At 42.6% G+C, this 20,371-nt stretch overlaps 1 protein-coding gene across 3 annotated transcripts in view; it reads left to right on the top strand.

Moving 5' to 3' along the window:
• Positions 1–1,050: 1,050 nt before the first annotated feature.
• Positions 1,051–20,371, top strand: part of ppp2r5cb (protein phosphatase 2, regulatory subunit B', gamma b) — a 40,466-nt gene continuing 21,145 nt past the window's right edge. The window contains exons 1-3 of one of the 3 annotated variants that reach the window (XM_021600920.3): positions 1,051–1,405; positions 1,846–1,893; positions 3,450–3,612. In XM_021600920.3, coding sequence (XP_021456595.2) covers positions 1,379–1,405; positions 1,846–1,893; positions 3,450–3,612 — 238 coding nt within the window. In that variant the 5' untranslated portion in view covers positions 1,051–1,378. Of the gene's footprint in view, positions 1,406–1,845; positions 1,894–3,446; positions 3,613–15,946; positions 16,182–20,371 lie in introns of those variants that run through there. The other 2 variants (XM_021600919.3, XM_021600921.3) reach the window with 2 other exon arrangements.

Raw genomic sequence — 20,371 nt, forward strand, 5'->3', positions numbered from 1 at the left:
GACGTTACAGGTGTCAAGCTTATGGACATGTGGCAGCAGTGTGTAGGAGGGAGGGTCCAAGGTGTGAGAAATGTGCAGAAGGGCATGAGACAAAGGAATGTGTAGTATTGCGGAAAGTTGTGGAAATTGTAGGGGCGCCCATTGAGTTGGGAATCAGAAAATTCCCGTGCGAGAGAGGCAGGTTGAGGTTTCCAGGGTTAGAGTAGTGAAGAGAGGCAGTGAAGAAAGTAGAGGAAGGTGGGTTAAGGGGGAGGAGTGGTGAGAGTAGTAAAGATATACCAGTACAGAGGGATAGGCCAAAAAGTGAAATACGTTTCAGTAAGATTGGACTTTTAGCATTTATAAAAATGGTTATTAATTGTACTGCAGGGATGGATCAGAAGTCTCAGAAAATTGAGGTTGTGGTGGCAGCTGCAGAGGTAATTGGGTGTGCGAGACTTGACAGCAGAAGAGTTACAGGATGTGTTAAGTGGTGATGTCTCATCCTTTCAGGGTAATGGCATGAGGTGAGATTATAGAGTATAGTGTGAGAGGGTATTTATTTAGTACTTTTTTTTTTTCAAGTAAAGTATAAGGGAGTTGTACTCCAGTCTAGCCGTTAAACCTCATAGATGAAGAAGAAGAAGAAGAAGAAGAAGTTATATCGACTATGTCTGTTTTAGCTCGCTCATTATTGTCTTAATTGAAATTACGGATTGCCTCTTATCCGCTCATAGTTCCCTTATGCCATAGTTTGTACATCTCAATTGTCAGTAGAAACCACATTTGTTTAAGCAAGTCAGCCATATCAGCTATGTTATTTTGAAAGGCAGTAAATGAGGCTGAATGAATAGTTTGGCTGCCAGGCAAGGCTCCTCTGATAGCAAGGATTTACTCCATGGGGCTTAAAATAAAGCTCTGCTGTTGGGACAGCTATATGTAGTCCCTAACAGTGCAATGCATGTTTTGTTTAGTATTGTAGAGTGGCTTTGCTGGCATGCATAAAACATTATTACTTTTTTTCTTCCCACCCCATGCTAATATTGCCACTGGGTGTAGAGGTTTTACTGCAGAAGACATAAGGTTTTGAACACCCTCCCAGGCCGTCAGCCTGGTATAGGATCAGTAAGGGGCGAAGTAGTGAAATGTGGGGGTGATTTTTATTAAATAGTGGTAGGTTACATGGGTGTAGGTTAATTGGTGGTGAAATTCTTTCATTTTTGTTTTTGTATCACAAAATATAACGTGATCTACCACACACTACCGCACAGTAGGTGGCGGCATGCACAAACAAAATGTGCGAACGCCATGATACCAAAGAAGAAGAACTGCTAAACGTTGTTAGGCTTTAGCTTCTGGAGAGCGTCAGAGAGGGAACGAGGGCGGCTACATTTTTGCAATGCCGAATAAAGCGAAAAAAGAGAAGGTAAGTTGGCTTGCAAAACCGCAGATACGAGTAGTGGAATGTACAACAACTTGTTTTATGTTTTAAACTACGAACAGGCGGCCATCGACTCGACATTTGCAATGTCTCATTATGACTAGCTAATGTTAGCTAGCTATGCTAACTTGGATAGCTACCGTTAGCTGGCTAGTTGCATGTAGCTAGTCAGATTATTTGTAACACAAAGTACAGTACGATTTGAGGGACATAAACGCATAGCTAACGTTAGCTACAATTTAAAGTGAACTTAAAGTTACTAAACTTGTTCAACTTCAACAAAACTGTCAAATATTAGCTTTGCTTGGGAATGTAAACATGAAGAAGTGCTAGCGTTTGACATTAGTCAACTTGCTCCCCCTGTCCCTACACATGACTTAAATGACTTGTGAATAAGGCATGTCTAAAATATGTTTTCTTTACAGGAGTCGGGAAAAGTTGTAAAAACTGGAGGTCAAGAAAACGACCATGAGGTAACTGAACACCTCGCTAGCTCTTGAGAACCTGTCTATTAATGTGCAAGATAAACACTTAACGTTAGCTACTACAGCACCAAAAACTATATATATATATATATATATATATATATATATATATATATATATATATATATATATATATATATATATATATATATATATATATATATATATATATATATATTGCAAACATTTCGATGCCATTTTGGCCTACCCAAGCAGTGGATATGAACCTGATTCGCATGTAGAGAGGCTGGTTGTCCGTTTCTAAAACATGGTAGCCACTATCCCTTTACTGTGTCAGAATATAAAGAATGCTTGCAGAACATTAGCTACTACCATTGTGATCTGAGACCACTTAAGAAGGCTAGCTATGTCAGTTAAAATCAGATGTACTGAAGATGTAGATATGGCCATGAATCCACAGGAACATACACCAGTCAGTGATTAAGCCCTCATAGAAACGGTTTGCCCTCCTCTCTCTCTCTGGGGGTGTAATCCAGGGTTATCTATCTGTACTCTGTGTCATCAGCCATGCAGCCGATCTGCTAATGTGCCAGCGTTGTGTCGAATTGAAATCGCTGTATTACTCCCACAACCCAATCCAACCCCTCTGCATACAGCCAGGTTCCGCTCTCCTCTGGGATGCTTGTGGCCACTGGGGTTCTAAGCTTTTGACGTCAATGGGATGATGACAATGAAATCATGGGAGTCATATTATACAGGCTGGTTCAGGCTTAGTAATACCCTTTGTTTAAGCGCCAGTGGCCTGAGCTGGCACGACCTTCTCAGTGTTTGAGTTGGGTTAAACAGGTCGATAGATGCAAGCAGAGAAGTTTGTTGATATTTATTCTGCTTGTTTCTGAACAGCCATGTCTGCCTCTTTGGTTACATATAGCTAGACTTATTTCCTATCTTGTCTCCTGTGTTTTTTGGATGTGCGAACCACACCACTTTCTTACCCAAGGGCCTGACCAGCTGCAGTATGAAGCTAATACAGTATATGAAGCTGACACCGCTATGAAGGTATACAGTTAGGAAGCTAACATATTGGGTAAATTAATCAGCGGGAGAGAAGACCTTCTGTTGTGTCATGGGTCAGTAATCCAGGCCCGTCATGTGTTCCAGCAGCTTTATTCCTCCCATTACTAGACAGTCGGCGGCTCACTAAGGCCTAAAACCCTAAACCCCTGTCTTGTAGTGTGAAAGGCAACATTTAGTTGAGTTCAGTGAATTTGACATATCCCCTTTCTGATGTAACTCCATAGCGGAAAGACAGCCTTGTCAGGTGTATATGTGGTGATTTAAAGGATCCCAGCAGGCTGGTGGGACAAGACTATAAGAAACTGCCCGCATTTACCAGTTTTCATATCTAACCTAGGGGGGACCGGGACGACTCTAAACGGGGTTGTTCAGTAGGGAAAAATCTTTGGAAATTAGATAAAAATGAATAGTCCCTCCGTTTCATTGTTTTGTTTGGTGTCGAATGAACAAACCTTGGTGCAGGCTCTGATCCATGCCCCCCCCCCCCCCCCCCCTCCACACAGCAGGGTTCCAATAGGAAAGGCAGTAACAGCGTCCCTCCCGCCACTCAGCTGCTGAAGGGCAAGCAGCCGGGTTCCCAGACGCCGGTCAAGAAGGACAAGAGGCAGAGCTCGTCCCGCTTCAGCCTCAGCAACAACAGAGAGCTGCAGAAGCTGCCTGCCTTCAAAGGTACGATTGGACCTAATCTCGGCTAGCCTTAACTCGGCCTATTCAAAGACACATATTTTGTCTCTGTTCACTCCACAATTGAAAATAAATCAAGCTACATAGGCAATGGTCTGAATCCTGCATTGGTTTGGTTTCTCAGCCCTCCCAACTGATGTATGTGCTGGCCCCTGTCCCTTTACCCATGTCCCATTACCCCCAGCTCTGGCTTATCCTCCAGGTTTAACCCTGGTAAGCTTTAGCATAGCTGCCTGCCATCTCCAAAAGCTGTCTTGCATTATTTTCTGATGTAAATCACAGCAACGTCACCATCACTATCTCTCGCTCTCTGTGCAAGTCTCTGTACCTCTCAACTGCTCTGCCATGCTATAAAATGTACCTCCGACAGCGTTGCTCAAGACGTGGAAACAAACAGTGGACGTAAAGGGCTCTGACTTTGCGCTGGATTTAAACCAAGTGTCTATATTTAGGGGGTAATCCAGAGATAAGGCTTTGATGCTGCCAGGTCCTTGTTTCAGGATGCTGCCGGTTGCCAGATAAGCGGGTGGCTGGCAGAGAGCTACATTACAACCCACCTACCCTCCCCTGCATTTCTCATGGACAATATCAGCACTGGCGCATGCAAATCCTATGCAGTGTTATAATGTTACTACTGTGGGTGACTGGCATGCAGTTGGCTGTCCATGGCAAACTATTATAGATGTGGTATGTGTGCAGTATGCACATCCAGCAGATTTCATAAGTACATAAGCTATGCTACACCACGTGAAAAGGACAGGACCCGTGCAGTACTTAGGCCTAGATGCAGGGTTTGAAATAACATGCGACATTTGGTGTTTAAGAGCTGGGGCAAAGTGGAGAGCTGCTTTAGTTTCTGTCTATACATTCAACTCTGTCTAGAGTAACCACGCAAGCCAACTGCTTCAGCAGTGATAGTGTGTCCTGTACACCTCTCACTCTTCCCTGTGTCTTCTGTCAGACCGCTTACATTCAGGCAGACACTTATCTCTGATCATGTAATACCTTTGTTTCCTTTCTCTTGTGTTACTATGTTCTTTACGAGTTCGATAAGCTCAGAGTCGTGATAACAGCTGGTCACATCAATGGGCCCAACGAGGGCTTTTGATAAGGTTGTCCTGCAAATATTGTCCAATGGACCATGACCTTGTGGGTGTTACCAGTGGTCCTGTCCTAATAGGCAGTCAGGCACCTAGCAAGGCCTGCTTTCATTCCACACATTCTCCTCTGGATAGAGATGGACTCTTTTGGAGCAGGCTACACCGAGCTTTAGTGCTGCTGCTTTTTGAATGGCTGAACTACAGCAGACTAGACCGCTTCATAGAGCTTTACCAACGGGTTGTCTCTGGACACCTGGGCCACATGAAGAGGTAGAGTGCTGCTTTTGGAGAGTTAGTTCTGTGTAGCTGAAGAGTTGATTTCCGACAACTACAATGAACTTTAGGGGTTGTTTATTTTGTGTTCCACAGAGTTTTAGTAGGTGCTTCTTTTTGACAGCAGACTGACCAGGCAGGGGAAGATGCAGCCTGATACCACCTCACATTAATGCTGAGTGGAATATGCAGTCTGCATCCTGTTCACGTGGTGGTAATGCCCCCCCAAAAAAAGTTGTTTCAGGATAATGTTGACCTTTTCCACAGTTTGATAAGCATGAGCAACTTGCTACATTGGGTTAAAAACAACACCACAGTGTTTCAGGCGAGTGTCTGTTTTTAGTGAACCCCCCACTTGGCTCTCAACTCTCCCACCACTGCAATGGTTTGCCAAAAGGTGGTGAAGAAAGGAACGAACAGCAGCTGGTGTTTTTGTTTGAGATCCCGTGACAGAGGAGCTGTCTTGGGAGGGATACAGTTTCTCTCGCTCTCTGTTGGGAACTGTTGTCTGGAGGAACTGTTTCAGAGCGGAGGAACTTCACTCTGTGTGACTGTGAACTCAAGTCATTGGCTGGATGACATATGGCTTCAGTAGTAGCTTGAGGTCAATAGAATGTGGTGTTGAAGTGTCAGCAGACTCATAAAATAATTATTCAATTACTTCCATTGACACATCTTTGAAATCGCTACAATACAGACCTTGTTGTTATAGCCAGACTAGCCCGACGTGTCACAAGTTTAGTCCAGTTGTTCTGCAGAGGCTAGTGGGAGAGTTTATATAAATGGCTGGAGCCCGGTGGCCTGTGCCAAATGAGAGTTTGGAGGATAACCAATGAGTGAGTGCGTGCAGTCTATCAGAAGAACAACAGCTCTTCAGACAAGAGAATGCCCCATGACTAAGCAGGCCAGAAACAGCTCTTTATCTCTCACACACACACACTTGTTTGTTTTAATTATTGTGGGGACCTAAAATGTATTTACATTCAAAATCCAATTTTACCTAACGTTAACTTCTAACGCCAAACCCTAACCTAACCCCTAAGCTTAAAATAGCCTTTGTCCTTGTGTGGACATGGGAAATGTCCTAACAAGGGAGAATTTCTTGTTTTACTATCCTTGTGGGGACTTTTGGGTATTTCAGGTCGACACGAGGATAGAAGAACAAGACAACACACAGAGATGGCCGGTGTTTCTGTTGCATGTATTTTAATGACTTCTGAGGATTTTGTATGATGTATTGAACTACACTCCAGTGTATTTTATAACAGATACTTTTGAAAGCTGTAATTTGTATTTTCAAAATAGTTCACTATACCATTTCTTTATAGCAGTTCAACATTTTGTGTCCCTATTTCACCCTACATCAAGTCTGATGGCACTATGGTGTGATATGAGCATCTGATAAATTAACTATATGTAATTTAAAAATGAACAATTGCATAACATGTTGACTTACTCTGATCTCCGCCCTGAAACGAGGTCAATGGAAATACCCAGTGTGCTTTGCAGTTCAGTTTTGCATATTTACATTTTGGTCATTTAAAAGATGCTCTTATTCAGAGTGAGAGTGCATTCAACTAAGCTGGATAAACAATTAATCACAGTCATAGAAGTTTCTTTTAACGGTTACTGACAATGTTGTTGCTTTTAGCTCGGCTACTTCCAAATATATTTTAAAGTACATGTATTTTAATTGAAACATTGGTCTTTAGGGTATTTTGTAGTTGTATTTTGTACTTTATGTCCATCCCTACACACCACACACACTTTTTAAATACTTGAATCCAGAAATTACATTCATGATTCACACATTTCAAAGCTCTTGTATACAAAAAGCTTGCCTTCTCCACACAGCTAGGCTGCCCATAACCGCTAAAACAGAGCATTACTTCACCAGTTGCTTTGCTCTAGTCTTATGCAGGCCTGCAATCTTTAGTTCACGTACTGTAAACCTATGTAAGTGGCTGAGACTGTCAAATATCAGCGCCACCACACACAAACCAGGAATTCCTATATAACTAAACTGAATTACCTGTTATCAGTATTTTCTAATTGTAATTAGTTCTACTGGTAACGATACATTTACCAACTATTCTTCTCTTGAATACTGCCAATGGTACTAGTTAACTTACAAGAGAGGCTTCTTCCTTTAACCTTCTTGCAGAGTATTCAGTGTGGCGCACAGTGACATTAGCTCTCTCCCCATGTGCTACTTTGCCAACAGACACGCAGCCTCCTTCACCTCTAATGTAAAGACTGTTGGTTCAGTCTGTATCTATAGCAACATTAATACTTACTCATACCTTCCTATAGTGACCCTGGACACAGAACATCCAGATCGAAAACACGCAGCAGCTAACCTGACTGGTCACGTTCAGTTCGACCTGCTACAAACAAAGTTAACCCACTCTTCCCCGAGCGCCGAAGACTTGGATGTCGATTATGGCAGCCCCCTGCACCTCTCTGATTCAGAGTTGTTGGGTTAAATGAAGACCCATTTCAGTTGAATGCATTGTTGTACAACTGACTAGGTATCCCCCTTTCCCCAATCCGAGAGCACAAACCCCCACGTGGGGACCGGAGTTTGGAATTTTCTCCATATATCGGTTAAATGTCATGAGCCAGTCACACTTCATGTGCATTGTAAGTTATGGGATGGTAGCGGGTTAAGTGCACAGACGCAATAGACACAACAGTAAATACAAAGTAGATGATGGTGGACTACAGGAAAGAGAACCGAGCACGCCCCCATTCTCATCGACCGAGCTGTAGTAGAGCAGGTTGAGAGTTTCAAGTTCCTTGGCGTCTACATCACCAATAAACTAACATGATCCAAGCACACCAAGACAGTCGTGAAGAGGGCACGACAAAACCTGTTCCCCCTCAGGAGACTGAAAATATTTGGCATGGGTTCTCAGATCCTCAAAAGGTTCTACTGCTGCACCATCGAGAGCATCCTGACTGGTTGCATCACTGCCCGGTATGGCAACTGCTTGGCCTCCGACCGCAAGGCACTACAGAGGGTAGTGAGTACAGCCCAGTACATCACTGGGGCTAAGCTGCCTGCCATCCAGGACCTCTACACCAGGCGGAGAAATTGTCAGACTCCAGCCACCCTAGTCATAGACTGTTCTCTCTACTACCGCACGGCAAGCAGTACTGGAGCGCCAAGTCTAGGTACAAGAGGCTTCTAAACAGCTTCTACCCCCCTTGTTTAAAAAAAATAATGATATTTTGGAGATATAGTTTTCAAATAACCGAAGGTGTAATCTGAATAAAGGGGAAAAAAGGCCTTTCTTTGCACATGGGGTGAGACATTCTTAGTAATTTACTAGAGAACCATTTCGGATTTGAGTAACTTTTGTATGACTGATGCATTTTGTGAGGTCTAATGCTTTAGTATTTAATAATTTCTGCCCTCTGAATTCATATTTGTTATGTTAATAGGCCCTTTTAATTTTGTCTGGCTTGTCATTCCAAAATAAATTGAATAGTTTTTTTGTTCATAAAATTTAAAAAGTGGGTCACTAGGTGTAGGCAAAACCATAAGCAAATAGGTCAACTGTGATATGACTAGAGTTAATCAGGGGGATTTCTCCCCCTCCCCCCCTTGATGGCAAGATCTTATCTATTTTTGTTAACTTTCAATAAAAATGTACTGGAGTGAGAATTTCTATCATGATAAGTATACTGAGTATGTCAACATCCCCGTCAGAACATTTTATTGGGCAACTACACAGTAATGTAAACTTTTTTGTGATCCAATACATAATGTAATACATTTACCATAATTTGGTTAAATCCTGAGAGGTTAGCAAAAGTATCTAGATCCTCTGAGGCTGTGGAGGGATTCTAATTGTGGTTTTAATAGAAACATGAATCATCAGCATACAATGAAACCTTTGTTTTTAAGCCATGGATTTCTAATCCCTTAATGTTATTGTTGTATCTAATTTTAACAGCTAACATTTCGATGGCAATAATAAATAGATATGCCGATAGTGGACAACCTTGTTTTTCTCCTCTTGACAGTTTAAAACTTACTGAGATGTAGCCATTATTTACTATTTTTCTTACATAGGGTTACTATACTTAAACCCATTTTAAGAGATTCTACAAAATTGATATATTCTAGGCATTTTATATATAAACTCAAGTCTTTATCAAAAGCCTTTTCAAAATCAGCTATGAAACCCAGGCCTTTTTTCCCAGATATGTCATAGTATTCTATTGTTTCCAGTACATGTCTTGTATTATCTCCAATGTATCGTCAATGTAAACTGTTGTTCAGGTTAGTTATCATTGTTTTAGTTTACAATGGAGCCCCTAGTTCCACTCCTCAAACCTCTGATACCTCCTTTGTCCCATTTCCCACACATGCGGTGACCTCACCCATTATAACCAGCATGTCCAGAGATACAACCTCTCTTATCATCACCCGGTGCCTTGGCTTACCTCCGCTGTACCCGCACCCCACCATACCCCTGTCTGCACTGAATATATTCTACCACGCCCATAAATCTGCTCCTTTTATTTCCTGTCCCCAACACTCTAGGCGACCAGTTTTGATAGCCTTAAGCCGCACCCTCATCCTACTCCTTCTCTGTTCCGCGGGTGACGTGGAGGTAAACCCAGGCCCTGCATGTCCCCAGGCACCCTCATTTGTTGACTTCTGTGATCGAAAAAGCCTTGGTTTCATGCATGTCAACATCAGAAGCTGCCTCCCTAAGTTTTTTACTCACTGCTTTAGCACACTCTGATCCTTGCCGTGTCTGAATCCTGGCTTAGGAAGGCCACCAAAAATTTGGAGATTTCCATACCCAACTATAACATTTTCCGTCAAGATAGAACTGCCAAAGGGGGAGGAGTTGCAGTCTACTGCAGAGAGAGCCTGCATAGTAATGTCATACTTTCCAGGTCCATACCCAAACAGTTCGATATTCTAATTAAAAAAATTAATCTCTCCAGAAATAAGTCTCTCACTGTTGCCGCCTGCTACCGATCGCCCCCCCATCTAGCTTCAGAGTTTGTTCTGTTATGTGACCTAAACTGGGATATGCTTAACACCCGGCAGTCCTACAATCTAAGCTAGATGCCCTCAATCTCACACAAATCATCAAGGAACCCACCAGGTACAACCCTAAATCCGTAAACATGGGCACCCTCATAGACATTATCCTGACCAACTTGCCCTCCAAATACACTTCTGCTGTCTTCAATCAGGATCTCAGCGATCACTGCCTCATTGCCTGTATCTGCTATGGGTCCGCGGTCAAACGACCACCCCTCATCACTGTCAAACGCTCCCTAAAACACTTCTGCGAGCAGGCCTTTCTTATCAACCTGGCCCGGGAATCCTGGAAGGATATTGACCTCATCCCGTCAGTTGAGGATGTCTGGTCATTCTTTAAAAGTAACTTCCTCACCATCTTAGACAAGCATGCCCCGTTCAAAAAATGCAGAACTAAGAACAGATATAGCCCTTGGTTCACTCCAGACCTGACTGCCCTCGACCAGCACAAAAACATCCTGTGGCAGACTGCAATAGCATCGAATAGTTCCCGCGATATGCAACTGTTCAGGGAAGTCATGAACCAATACACAGAGTTAGTCAGGAAAGCAAAGGCCAGCTTTTTCAAGCAGAAATTTGCATCCTGTAGCTCTAACTCCAAAGGTTCTGGGGCACTGTAAACTCCATGGAGAACAAGAGCACCTCCTCCCAGCTGAGGCTAGGTAACACGGTCATCACTGATAAATCCGTGATAATCGAAAACTTCAAGCATTTCTCAACGGCTGGCCATGCCTTTCTCCTGGCTACTCCAACCTCGGACAAATTTGTGAGGCCATATGCTGGTGCGGTTGGCCCTGGGTTCCTCCTAATGCAAGACAATGCTAGACCTCATGTGGCTGGAGTGTGTCAGCAGTTGCTGCAAGAGGAAGGCGTTGATGCTATGGACTGGCCCACCCGTTCCCCAGACCTGAATCCAATTGAGCACATCTGGGACATCATGTCTCGCTCCATCCACCAGCGCCACGTTGCACCACAGACTGTCCAGGAGTTGGCGGATGCTTTAGTCCAGGTCTGGGAGGAGATCCCCAGATCCGCCACCTCATCAGGAGCATGCCCAGGCGTTGTAGGGAGGTTATACAGGCACGTGGAGGCCACACACACTACTGAGCCTCATTGACTTGTTTTAAGGACATTACATCAAAGTTGGATCAGCCTGTAGTGTGGTTTTCCACTTTAATTTTGAGTGTGACTCCAAATCCAGACCTCCATGGGTTGATACATTTGATTTCCATTGATAATTTGTGTGATTTGTCAGCACATTCAACTATGTAAAGAAAAGTATTTAATAAGAATATTTCATTCAGATCTAGGATGTTATTTTAGTGTTCCCTTTATTATTTTTTAGCAGTGCATATAGATTTTTTCCCCCCCTCTACGATGTTATTGACTTGTTTATTGTTTACTTCATGTTTAACTCTGTTGTCTGTTCACACTGTTATGCTTTATCTTGGCCAGGTCGAAGTTACAAATGAGAACTTGTTCTCAACTAGCCTACCTGGTGGAGAAAAAAAAAAAAAAAGACATGTCTGATTAGGATTAATAATATCTAACAACCTTTTTAAATTTATGAGCCAAGCATTTGGCTAGAATTTTTGTATCGCAACACTGAAGTGTAAGTTTTTTTTTTTTAAATGGACTGGATCTTATATAACTCAGCAAAAAAAGAAATTACCTCACACTGTCAACTGCATTTATTTTCAGCAAACTCCACGTGTAAATATTTGTATGAACATAAGATTCAACAACCGACATAAACCGAACATGTTCCACAGACGTGACTAACAGAAATGGAATAACAAAGAGGGGGTCAAAATCATAAGTAACAGTCAATATCAGGTGTTGCCACCAACTGTATTAAGTACTGCAGTGCATCTCCTCCTCATGGACTGCACCAGATATGCCAGTTCTTACTGTGAAATGTTACCCCAATCTTCCACCAAGGCACCTGCAAGTTCCCAGACACTTCTGGGGGGAATGGCCCTAGCCCTCACCCTGCAATCCAATAGGTCCCGGCGTGCTCAATGGGGTTGAGATCCGGGCTCTTCGCTGGCCATGGCAGAACACTGACATTCCTGTCTTGCAGTAAATCATGCACAGAATGAGCAGTATGGCTGGTGGCATTGTCATGCTGGAGGGTCATGTCAGGATGAGCCTGCAGGAAGGGTACCACATGAGGGAGGACAGCGTTGAGATTGCCTGCAATGACAACATGCTTAGTCCGATGATGCTGTGACACATCACCCCAGACCATGACGGACCCTCCACCTCCAAATCGATCCTGCTCCAGAGTACAGGCCTCGATATAACGCTCATTCCTTTGACGATAAACACGAATCCGACCATCACCCCTGGTGAGACAAAACTGCGACTCGCCGGTGAAGTGCATTTTTTGCTAGTCCTGTCTGGTCCAGCAACGGTGGGTTTGTGCCCATAGGCGACGTTGTTGCCAGTGATGTCTGATGAGGACCTGCCTTACAACAGGCCAACAAGCCCTCAGTCCAGCCTCTCTCAGCCTATTGTGGACAGTCTGAGCACTGATGGAGGGATTGTGCGTTCCTGGTGTAACTCGGGCAGCTGTTGTGCAGGTGTTACATGTGGTCTGCCACTGCGAGGACGATCAGCTGTCCGTCCTGTCTCCATGTAGTGCTGTCTTAGGCGTCTCACATTACGGACATTGCAAGTTATTGCCCTGGCAACATTGCAGTCCTCATGCCTCCTTGCAGCATGCCTAAGGCACGTTCACACAGATGAGCAGGGACCCTGGGCATCTTTCTTTTGGTGTTTTCAGAGTCAGTAGAAAGGCCTCTTTAGTATCCTAAGTTTTCAAAACTGTGACCTTAATTGCCTAACGTCTGTAAGCTGTTAGTGTCTTAACGACCGTAAGCTGTTAGTGTCTTAACGACCGTTCCACAGGTGCATGTTCATTAATTGTTTATGGTTCATTGAACAAGCATGGGAAACAGTGTTTAAACCCTTTACAATGAACTGTGAAGTTATTTGACTTTTTATTAATTATCTTTGAAAGACAGGGTCTTGTAAAAAGGGTTATTGTTTTTGTGCTGAGTTTATATACCACTTGGATCCTGTTTCAGTAATAATATCAGACAAGCAAAAAGGTCTGATAATCCACCGTTTATGTAGTGATTAAAACATGCTCTCATCCTCTGAATATATCAAACTTTGTTTGGTATACTTCCACTGGTATGCCATCCATCCCTGGAGTTTTCCCCGGACTTAAAGGCTTTAATTGCATCAAGAAGTTCCTCTTCTGTAATGTGGCCTTCATCTGTCTTTCTGTACAGATGTTAATTTGACATTGTTAATAGGAAAAAAATCCATACAATTTGCTTCGATTAGTGGAGATGGATGAGACTGAAACGAAAACTTTCTTAAAGTACTTTAGTACTTTAAAAATATTGTTCAGTGAATCATAGTCCCGCTATTGTTATTTTCCTGCTGCTCTTTTACTTTGTACTTTTATTTCTTATCCTTATCAATATTTTTTTAACTGCATTGTTGGTTAGGGGCTCGTAAGTAAGCATTTCATTGTACGGTTTACACCTGTTACAACCTTACAGCATGTGACTAATAAAATTTGATTTGAAAATTTGAAATTCTTCTTCCTAGCTAGCTAACCACTGTAGTTAGTATTTCCATTATAATTCAATCACAATGCCTGTTATTACAGTGTCCTTAGCTCAATAGCTATGTTGTGCTAGCTAGCAAATATGCTAGCGCTAGCTAAAAATGTCGCTATGGGCTGGCAGTGGCAGTATGGGATTATGGAGAGTGAATTACATTGTTCGTCATTTGATATTTTTCTAGCTGTGGCCATCTCTTACAAAAAGGACTTTCTACAAAATAGCAACATTGGCACATCTAGCTAGCTAACTAACATTGGAATCTAGACCTTAACCTCTCTAGGATATGTGGGACTGTAGTGTCCCATTTGGCCAAAAGCCAGAGAAAATGCAGAGTGACAAATTCCTAACTTTCATGAAATCACACATGTAGCATACCAACTTAAAGCCACACGTGTTGTGGATCCAGCCAACATGTCAGATTATCTGAGGATGGCACCATAGTAAACAAAAGAGAACATTTCAACCCTGCAGGCGCGACACAAACCGCAGAAATTTAAATATTAATCATGCCTTTGACGAGCTTCTTCTGTTGGCACTCCAATATGTCCAATAAACTTCACAAATTGTCCTTTTGTTCGATTTAATTCCGTCCATTTATATCCAAAATGTCCATTTATTTGACGTGTTTGATCCAGAAAAACACCGGTTCCAACTTGCGCAAAGTGACGGCAAAATATCTCAGAAGTTACCTGTAAACATCTCAAACTACTTTTGTAATACAACTTTGGGTATTTTTTTTAAGTAAATAATTGATAAAATTGAAGACTGGATGATCTGTGTTCAATACAGGAAGAAAACAAACTCAAGCATGCTTTCTAGTCATACGCCTCTACCGTACTTCTTCATTCCACAAAGGAATAACCTCAACCAATTTTTAAAGAATGGTGACCTCCAGTGGAAGCGATAGGAACTGCAAGCAAGTATTTTAGAAATCTGGATTCCCAATAAAACCTCATTGAAAAGACCTAAAAAAAAAAAATCTGAATGGTTTGTCCTCGGGGTTTCGCCTGCTACATAAGTTCTGTTATACTCGCAGACATGATTCAAACGGTTTTAGAAACTTTAGTGTTTTCTATCCAAATCTACTAATAATATGCATAGCTTATCTTCTGGGGATGACTAGCAGGCAGTTGAAATTGGGCATGCTTTTCATCCAAAAGTCCAAATGCTGCCCCCTATCCTAGAGAAGTTAACACTAAGCAATGCAAACGGACATGCATTGCCAAACAATGCTACTGCCACCAAGGCCTTGACTGCCAACTTCATGGTCTTTGCGGTGTGTACTAAAGAGCTTGACTACTGACACTCTTCAGAGGTGCTAATTACTCTTGGCTGGTGACAGGTAGGCAATCCTATGTGTCCCTGCTCTTTACAACGAACATGGTTAGTCAGTCTACGCTCCTGTCATTGTCTTATCAAGCAGAAAGGTCTGACATGCATACACGACTAAGAGCAAGAGAAGAATGTGAGCCATAGTCGTTGTGTGCGCGCCGTGTGTCTGCCTGTTGTGCTGGTGTTAGTGATGTAACTGCTCACTCTGAGAGCAGCTGAGGCAGAACATTTGCTCACTAGCTTCCTGTGTTATAACTGTGGCTTCCTGTTTCTTACACCTGGGCCATCTGTATGTGCACGCACCCACACGGGACCTCCGCTTTTACTGAATGATAGTCAATGCCTCCAAGTGTTTTGCTATTTTTCATGTCTTTCATCAATCACTGTGTCATTATGTATCCTCTTATTGTTGTGAGCCAGATATAAGATGCAGCCTAACAATAGGTGTGTATAGATCTGACCTACTGTACTTTGTATAAAGTATCAATGGACTGTCTGTGCTTTTCCTAGAGCCAAGATAAGGCGGGTGATAATGTGTAGCCTTTTAGACCGACCCTACACTGTTTGTTTGCTTACTTTTTTGTTTATAGGGGGCTACTTTGTCTGAAAGTCTTGCTTTATTTACATTGCTCTTTCTGATGGGAATTCCATTTATTGTAATGGGTGCGGGGGCAGGGTAGATGTTTGTGTGAGACAGCGAAGGAAAAGAGATGAGGGGTAAGGTTTTCAGAGCTTCAGTCATCTTTCCCACTGAGGTTGTTAGCCAGACCTCCTGGGTCTGCTCCAATCACAGCAAAGGTCCCGCCTCTTCCCCAGCCCACCAGCAAATCCCCTCGACCTGCCTCATGCTTATGCATTCTGACAGCCTGCCCCATGTGACCCAGGTTGGCCAATCAGACTCCGTATAGTGACATCACAAACTAGCCTGTTCCCTCCAACTGCAGCAGAGTTTCATTTTCTGCTCAGAGTGTTTGGTGTTAAAATGGAGGCTGGCTCCTCGCCTTAGCCTGTGCTACCCTCTCCTCTCCCCCAGCCCTTAGATGTTGACAGGCACTAGTGCTGCCAGCGTGATGGTTCTGGATGCACCGAGCTCAAATGGGCCTTTTCAGCCCGTGGCCCTCATGCATTTCAGAGGTGAGCAATGTCTTATCTGGTTCTCTCGTGTGTGTGTGTGTGTGTGTGTGTGTGCGTGTGTGCACGCTAGGGGAGGTGGGCAAAAATGTTGCCATTTACCATCTGTAGCTGTTTTAATGTGCTTTGCAGATATAAATGGTTTGAGACTAAAGCCTTTACTAGGAGGCGGCAGGGAAGGGTGTCTTATCTACTGTCTGGGCACCTGGGGAGTGTTTGGAGCAAGTGAAGATTGTTTTTGTCGTAGGCAATAAAGGAAGGTTTTTGCTAGGGCATTGCATAGCTCAGTGTGGGAGAAAGGGAGGGGAAGGGGGCTAGTTTTACTGCCTTCTGCCTCTACCATCCCCCACCAAGACTGCTGATGTCAAAGGATGTGAGGTCACAGTCGTTTGTGTTTGCTGTCACCCAGAGCCCTTTTGCTATACTCCTGTCCCTCGCAGTGGAGATGGATGTGTTTTCCCTATATTCATTTAGTTGTTGCCGCTCCCGAAAATATCACTATTTTTAAAAATCATTTTTGGGATGGTAAAATGTTTTCAGTGTAAACTATAACCAGATATCTGTTCTACATACTTTATATAATGGGGCTACATATTTTTAAATGGAATCATCTTGAGAACTAACAACCATTATTTTTAAATGTTTTTATAAACAATCAGCTATGTTTGAGTCACTCCGAATAAGAACACAGCATAAGCCATGGCAAAATATGTAAAATTGCAGGAAAATGGCTTTAAAAAGGTCAAATGTTCTCTCTGCCCCATGGCAAAATGTGTAGCTTTAAAACAGACATGTGCAACCACTACTGAAGGAACACTGTTTCATACGTCTTCAGTGTTAAGCAGTAGCTTTAAGGACCAAATTAGTACAACAGTAGCAGACACTAGTCATTGAATATACATTGTTTGGTGTTCTGTTTTTACTAATAGTGAAGAAACTACGGTTTCCTGATTGCAAAACAAGGGCATTTTTATGGAAACTGTACTGTATTGTCCCCATGGCCACAGTCTCGTATTATTATGCACATAGATTTTGCCAAGACACCTGTGACCTGCTGCAGCATATTGTTGTCATGACATTTTTTCTGGCGATGTATTATGCATCAGCTGTCGTTCAAATTTCCATAAAAGCTAATGGCCTCTGGCACTGTTGTTGTGAGTAGTCTGCTGAGACACTGTAGGAGTGTCACTACCATTTTGGCTTAGAGGTGTAGACTTGTGTTCAGTGTTTCCACTCTTCATTTAGCAGCGTTGGCCCTCGGCTGGTAAATTTGTTGGCATCACTTCAAAATATACTGTATTCAAAACATTAAGGACATCTGCTCTTTCCATGATAGACTGACCAGGAGAATCCAGGGGAAAGCTATGATCCCTTATTGATGGCACTTGTTAAATCCACTTCAATCAGTGTAGGTAAGTGGTCACCAACCAGTCTATAGCCAAACAATAAAACCTCGATTTCCTTTTTTTTAACGGGGGGTGGTGCACCGGATTCAGCTGCCCTGCGCTGATAGTGTTCCCATTTTTTAAAATCGTTTCATGCATCTAAAGGAGCAGACTCTGCCTTCCCGGCGGGCATGGGGAGCAAGCAAGTGCACCTATTGGCCAGCGCTAGGCCTATCGGATGTCTCAGATTATCATACAGTAACCTGTAAAATAAAGATTCCTTGAGCGCACTGAATACTATGAAATTTCAAAACTTTTCTAACCTTAACTAGAGACCGTCAATGAATACAATAAAGAGCTGCTGTTTTTGGGTGATTTACTTTCACACTTTATATAATCCATAAAAAGCTTGTTCTCCCTACTTCAACCAGCTCTGCCGCTGCAATGAATGAGTAGGAATGTGTATCGATAGGCTTATGCTATTATTATTATTTATTATTATTTATTATTATTATTGGCTTTGGTCTTTTTCAATATTGTTAAATTTCACTTCCTTTGTTCATAGGAGTAATAACATGAATTTGTGCATGAGACATAAATAATGCGGTGCAACTCGAGTTTTGCCATCAGCTGGAAGATAATGTCCCCTCTTCGGTCAGTGCCTTTGAATGGGCTATGTGGAACGCTTTCGACACCTTGTTGAGTACATGCCCTGGTGAATTGAGGCTGTTTTGAGGGCAAAAGGGGGTGTGCAACTCCAATATTAGGAAGATGTTCTTAATGTTTGGAATACTGTCTATTTCTGGCGAGATACACTTAAATGGATAGTCATTGGCTCATTGACTGGAAGTCTATGGCAACAGCTAGCATGTCATTACGTTAGCGCTAGTAGCACCCTGCTGAAAACAATCCTATGGGAAACACTGGTGTTACTAGGCCTAGTTATGAGAAATGCATTCATGCTATTATTTTGCATAAAAATGGTGCAAACATTCAAAGCAGTTGGTTTAGGCAAAGCAGTTCACACTTTCAGCTTGTCCTAAAGCATTAAGTAGGCCCTTCTTGACACAATTGCCCTAACCGTTTTGCCTTGGCTGAGTCCGGGTCTGTGCATCAACCCTTCAGATATGCTTGTGTTCACTGGGATTTATGATGAAGCTGATCCTAGATCTGTGCCCTGTTTTACACCCATAGCGAATGTTCAGATGCTTTCTCTTAACTTGTAAATGTCTGTGGAGGCAATAAGGGCATGAGCCCATGCACACATACACTGTGTCAGGTGTGTGTGTGTGTGGGGTACACGTCCCTTTAATATTTTAGGCATGATGGGAAACCCTAGGGCTGTTGTGTAATGGGACTGGGGTAGGGTAGGCATGGAGGAGTGGATAATGGGACACGCATGTTAGAGCAACAACGTGTCTGAACACTCCTGACACAGGCATGTTCCACAGCAGGAGCAGTGTTATGCAACAGGGGATAATGAAGAAGAGGGGTCGTGTTAGCACTGGGCTGCCAAATCAGGTAGTTTCTTTTTACTTTAAAAAAAACACCCAGGTTTAGGCCTATATAGAATTGTCTAGTTTGGACAATCAGCAGGTTTGGTGAATTTTGCTGAGCTATGATTTGCTGTGCTATATGATATACAGCCCTCCTCGTCCCTGTTTCCTCAACCTTTTCTGTAGGATTCTCTCTGGTGCTTTGTCCCAAATGACATATGGTCAAAGTAGTACACTACATAGGGAATAGGGTTCTGTTTGGGACACACTCTTGGTCATGCTGTGGCAACTAAAAGTCTGAGAGCCAGGCAGTGTTTCACTCATAAGGTTGTGTGTTTGGTGGGATGATACTGGTGGAGGTTGTCCTTCTCAGTGTCGGGCTCATTGGTTTTGTAGGTTTAACATATAATTTATTTGCACCAAAGAAAACAAGTGATAAACAACAAAGATTAAAAAAATACAAATCACATTTTCTCACATGCGCTGACTACAACAGGTGAAATGCTTACTTGCAAGCCCTTAACCAACAATGCAGTTTTAAGAAAATACCCACCCCCACCAAAAACAATTGATAATGAAGTGGATGTGGTTGGAAGCCCAAGGGCTTATATAAAAAGCAATATACAATACAAAAGTAAAAAAATAAATAAAGGTTTGTTAAAATAGATAAAACCCTCATTGTACAAATTAACCTATCAGAAATGATTTATAAGGGCTTAAATCCAGCATGTCTGTATAGATGCCATCCTTAGCACCAATGTACCTGACCAGGTAAGGTATTGAACTCAAGACAGCAATATCTCGCTGAGCTAAAGCCAAGGTTTTAGTTCTGGGAACCAAAATGAATGTTTAAGTCTCAGCTAACCAGCCATGGTTAGGGTACCCATCATGCGAGCATAGTTTTTCCTCCATCTTTGAGAAACAATTTTATATCTGAGTTTCTGCCTTCTCATTGGCCAGAATGTTCCCGCCTGCCTTTGGTCTTTGGGAACATTTAACCCATTGTAAGAGCGGTGACTCCAGTATCTCCAGTATCAGTATATACCACCATCTTTGTCAAAGATGCTTTGTGTATATGGCCCCTGATCCAAAGTCCTTTCTCTCTCCTGCTTCAGTGGTGACCTAGTGTGCAGGTAGTGGTAGTAGGTCAGTTCAACCAAGATCAAAATGACAAACTTGCAACAAAAAAATTCAAGGCACTCATTTATAAATAATTTTTAAACCTAATAGCGTTTGTTTATTTTAACCTGTGTTAGGTACACATTCTGAGTGGTTTACCAGAATGCACCGTCAGAGAGCTTTGTTAGACTGC

Source organism: Oncorhynchus mykiss, chromosome 4 (assembly GCF_057628025.1).
Source record: "Oncorhynchus mykiss isolate SJ-2025 chromosome 4, ASM5762802v1, whole genome shotgun sequence".
NCBI classification, from domain to species: domain Eukaryota; kingdom Metazoa; phylum Chordata; class Actinopteri; order Salmoniformes; family Salmonidae; genus Oncorhynchus; species Oncorhynchus mykiss.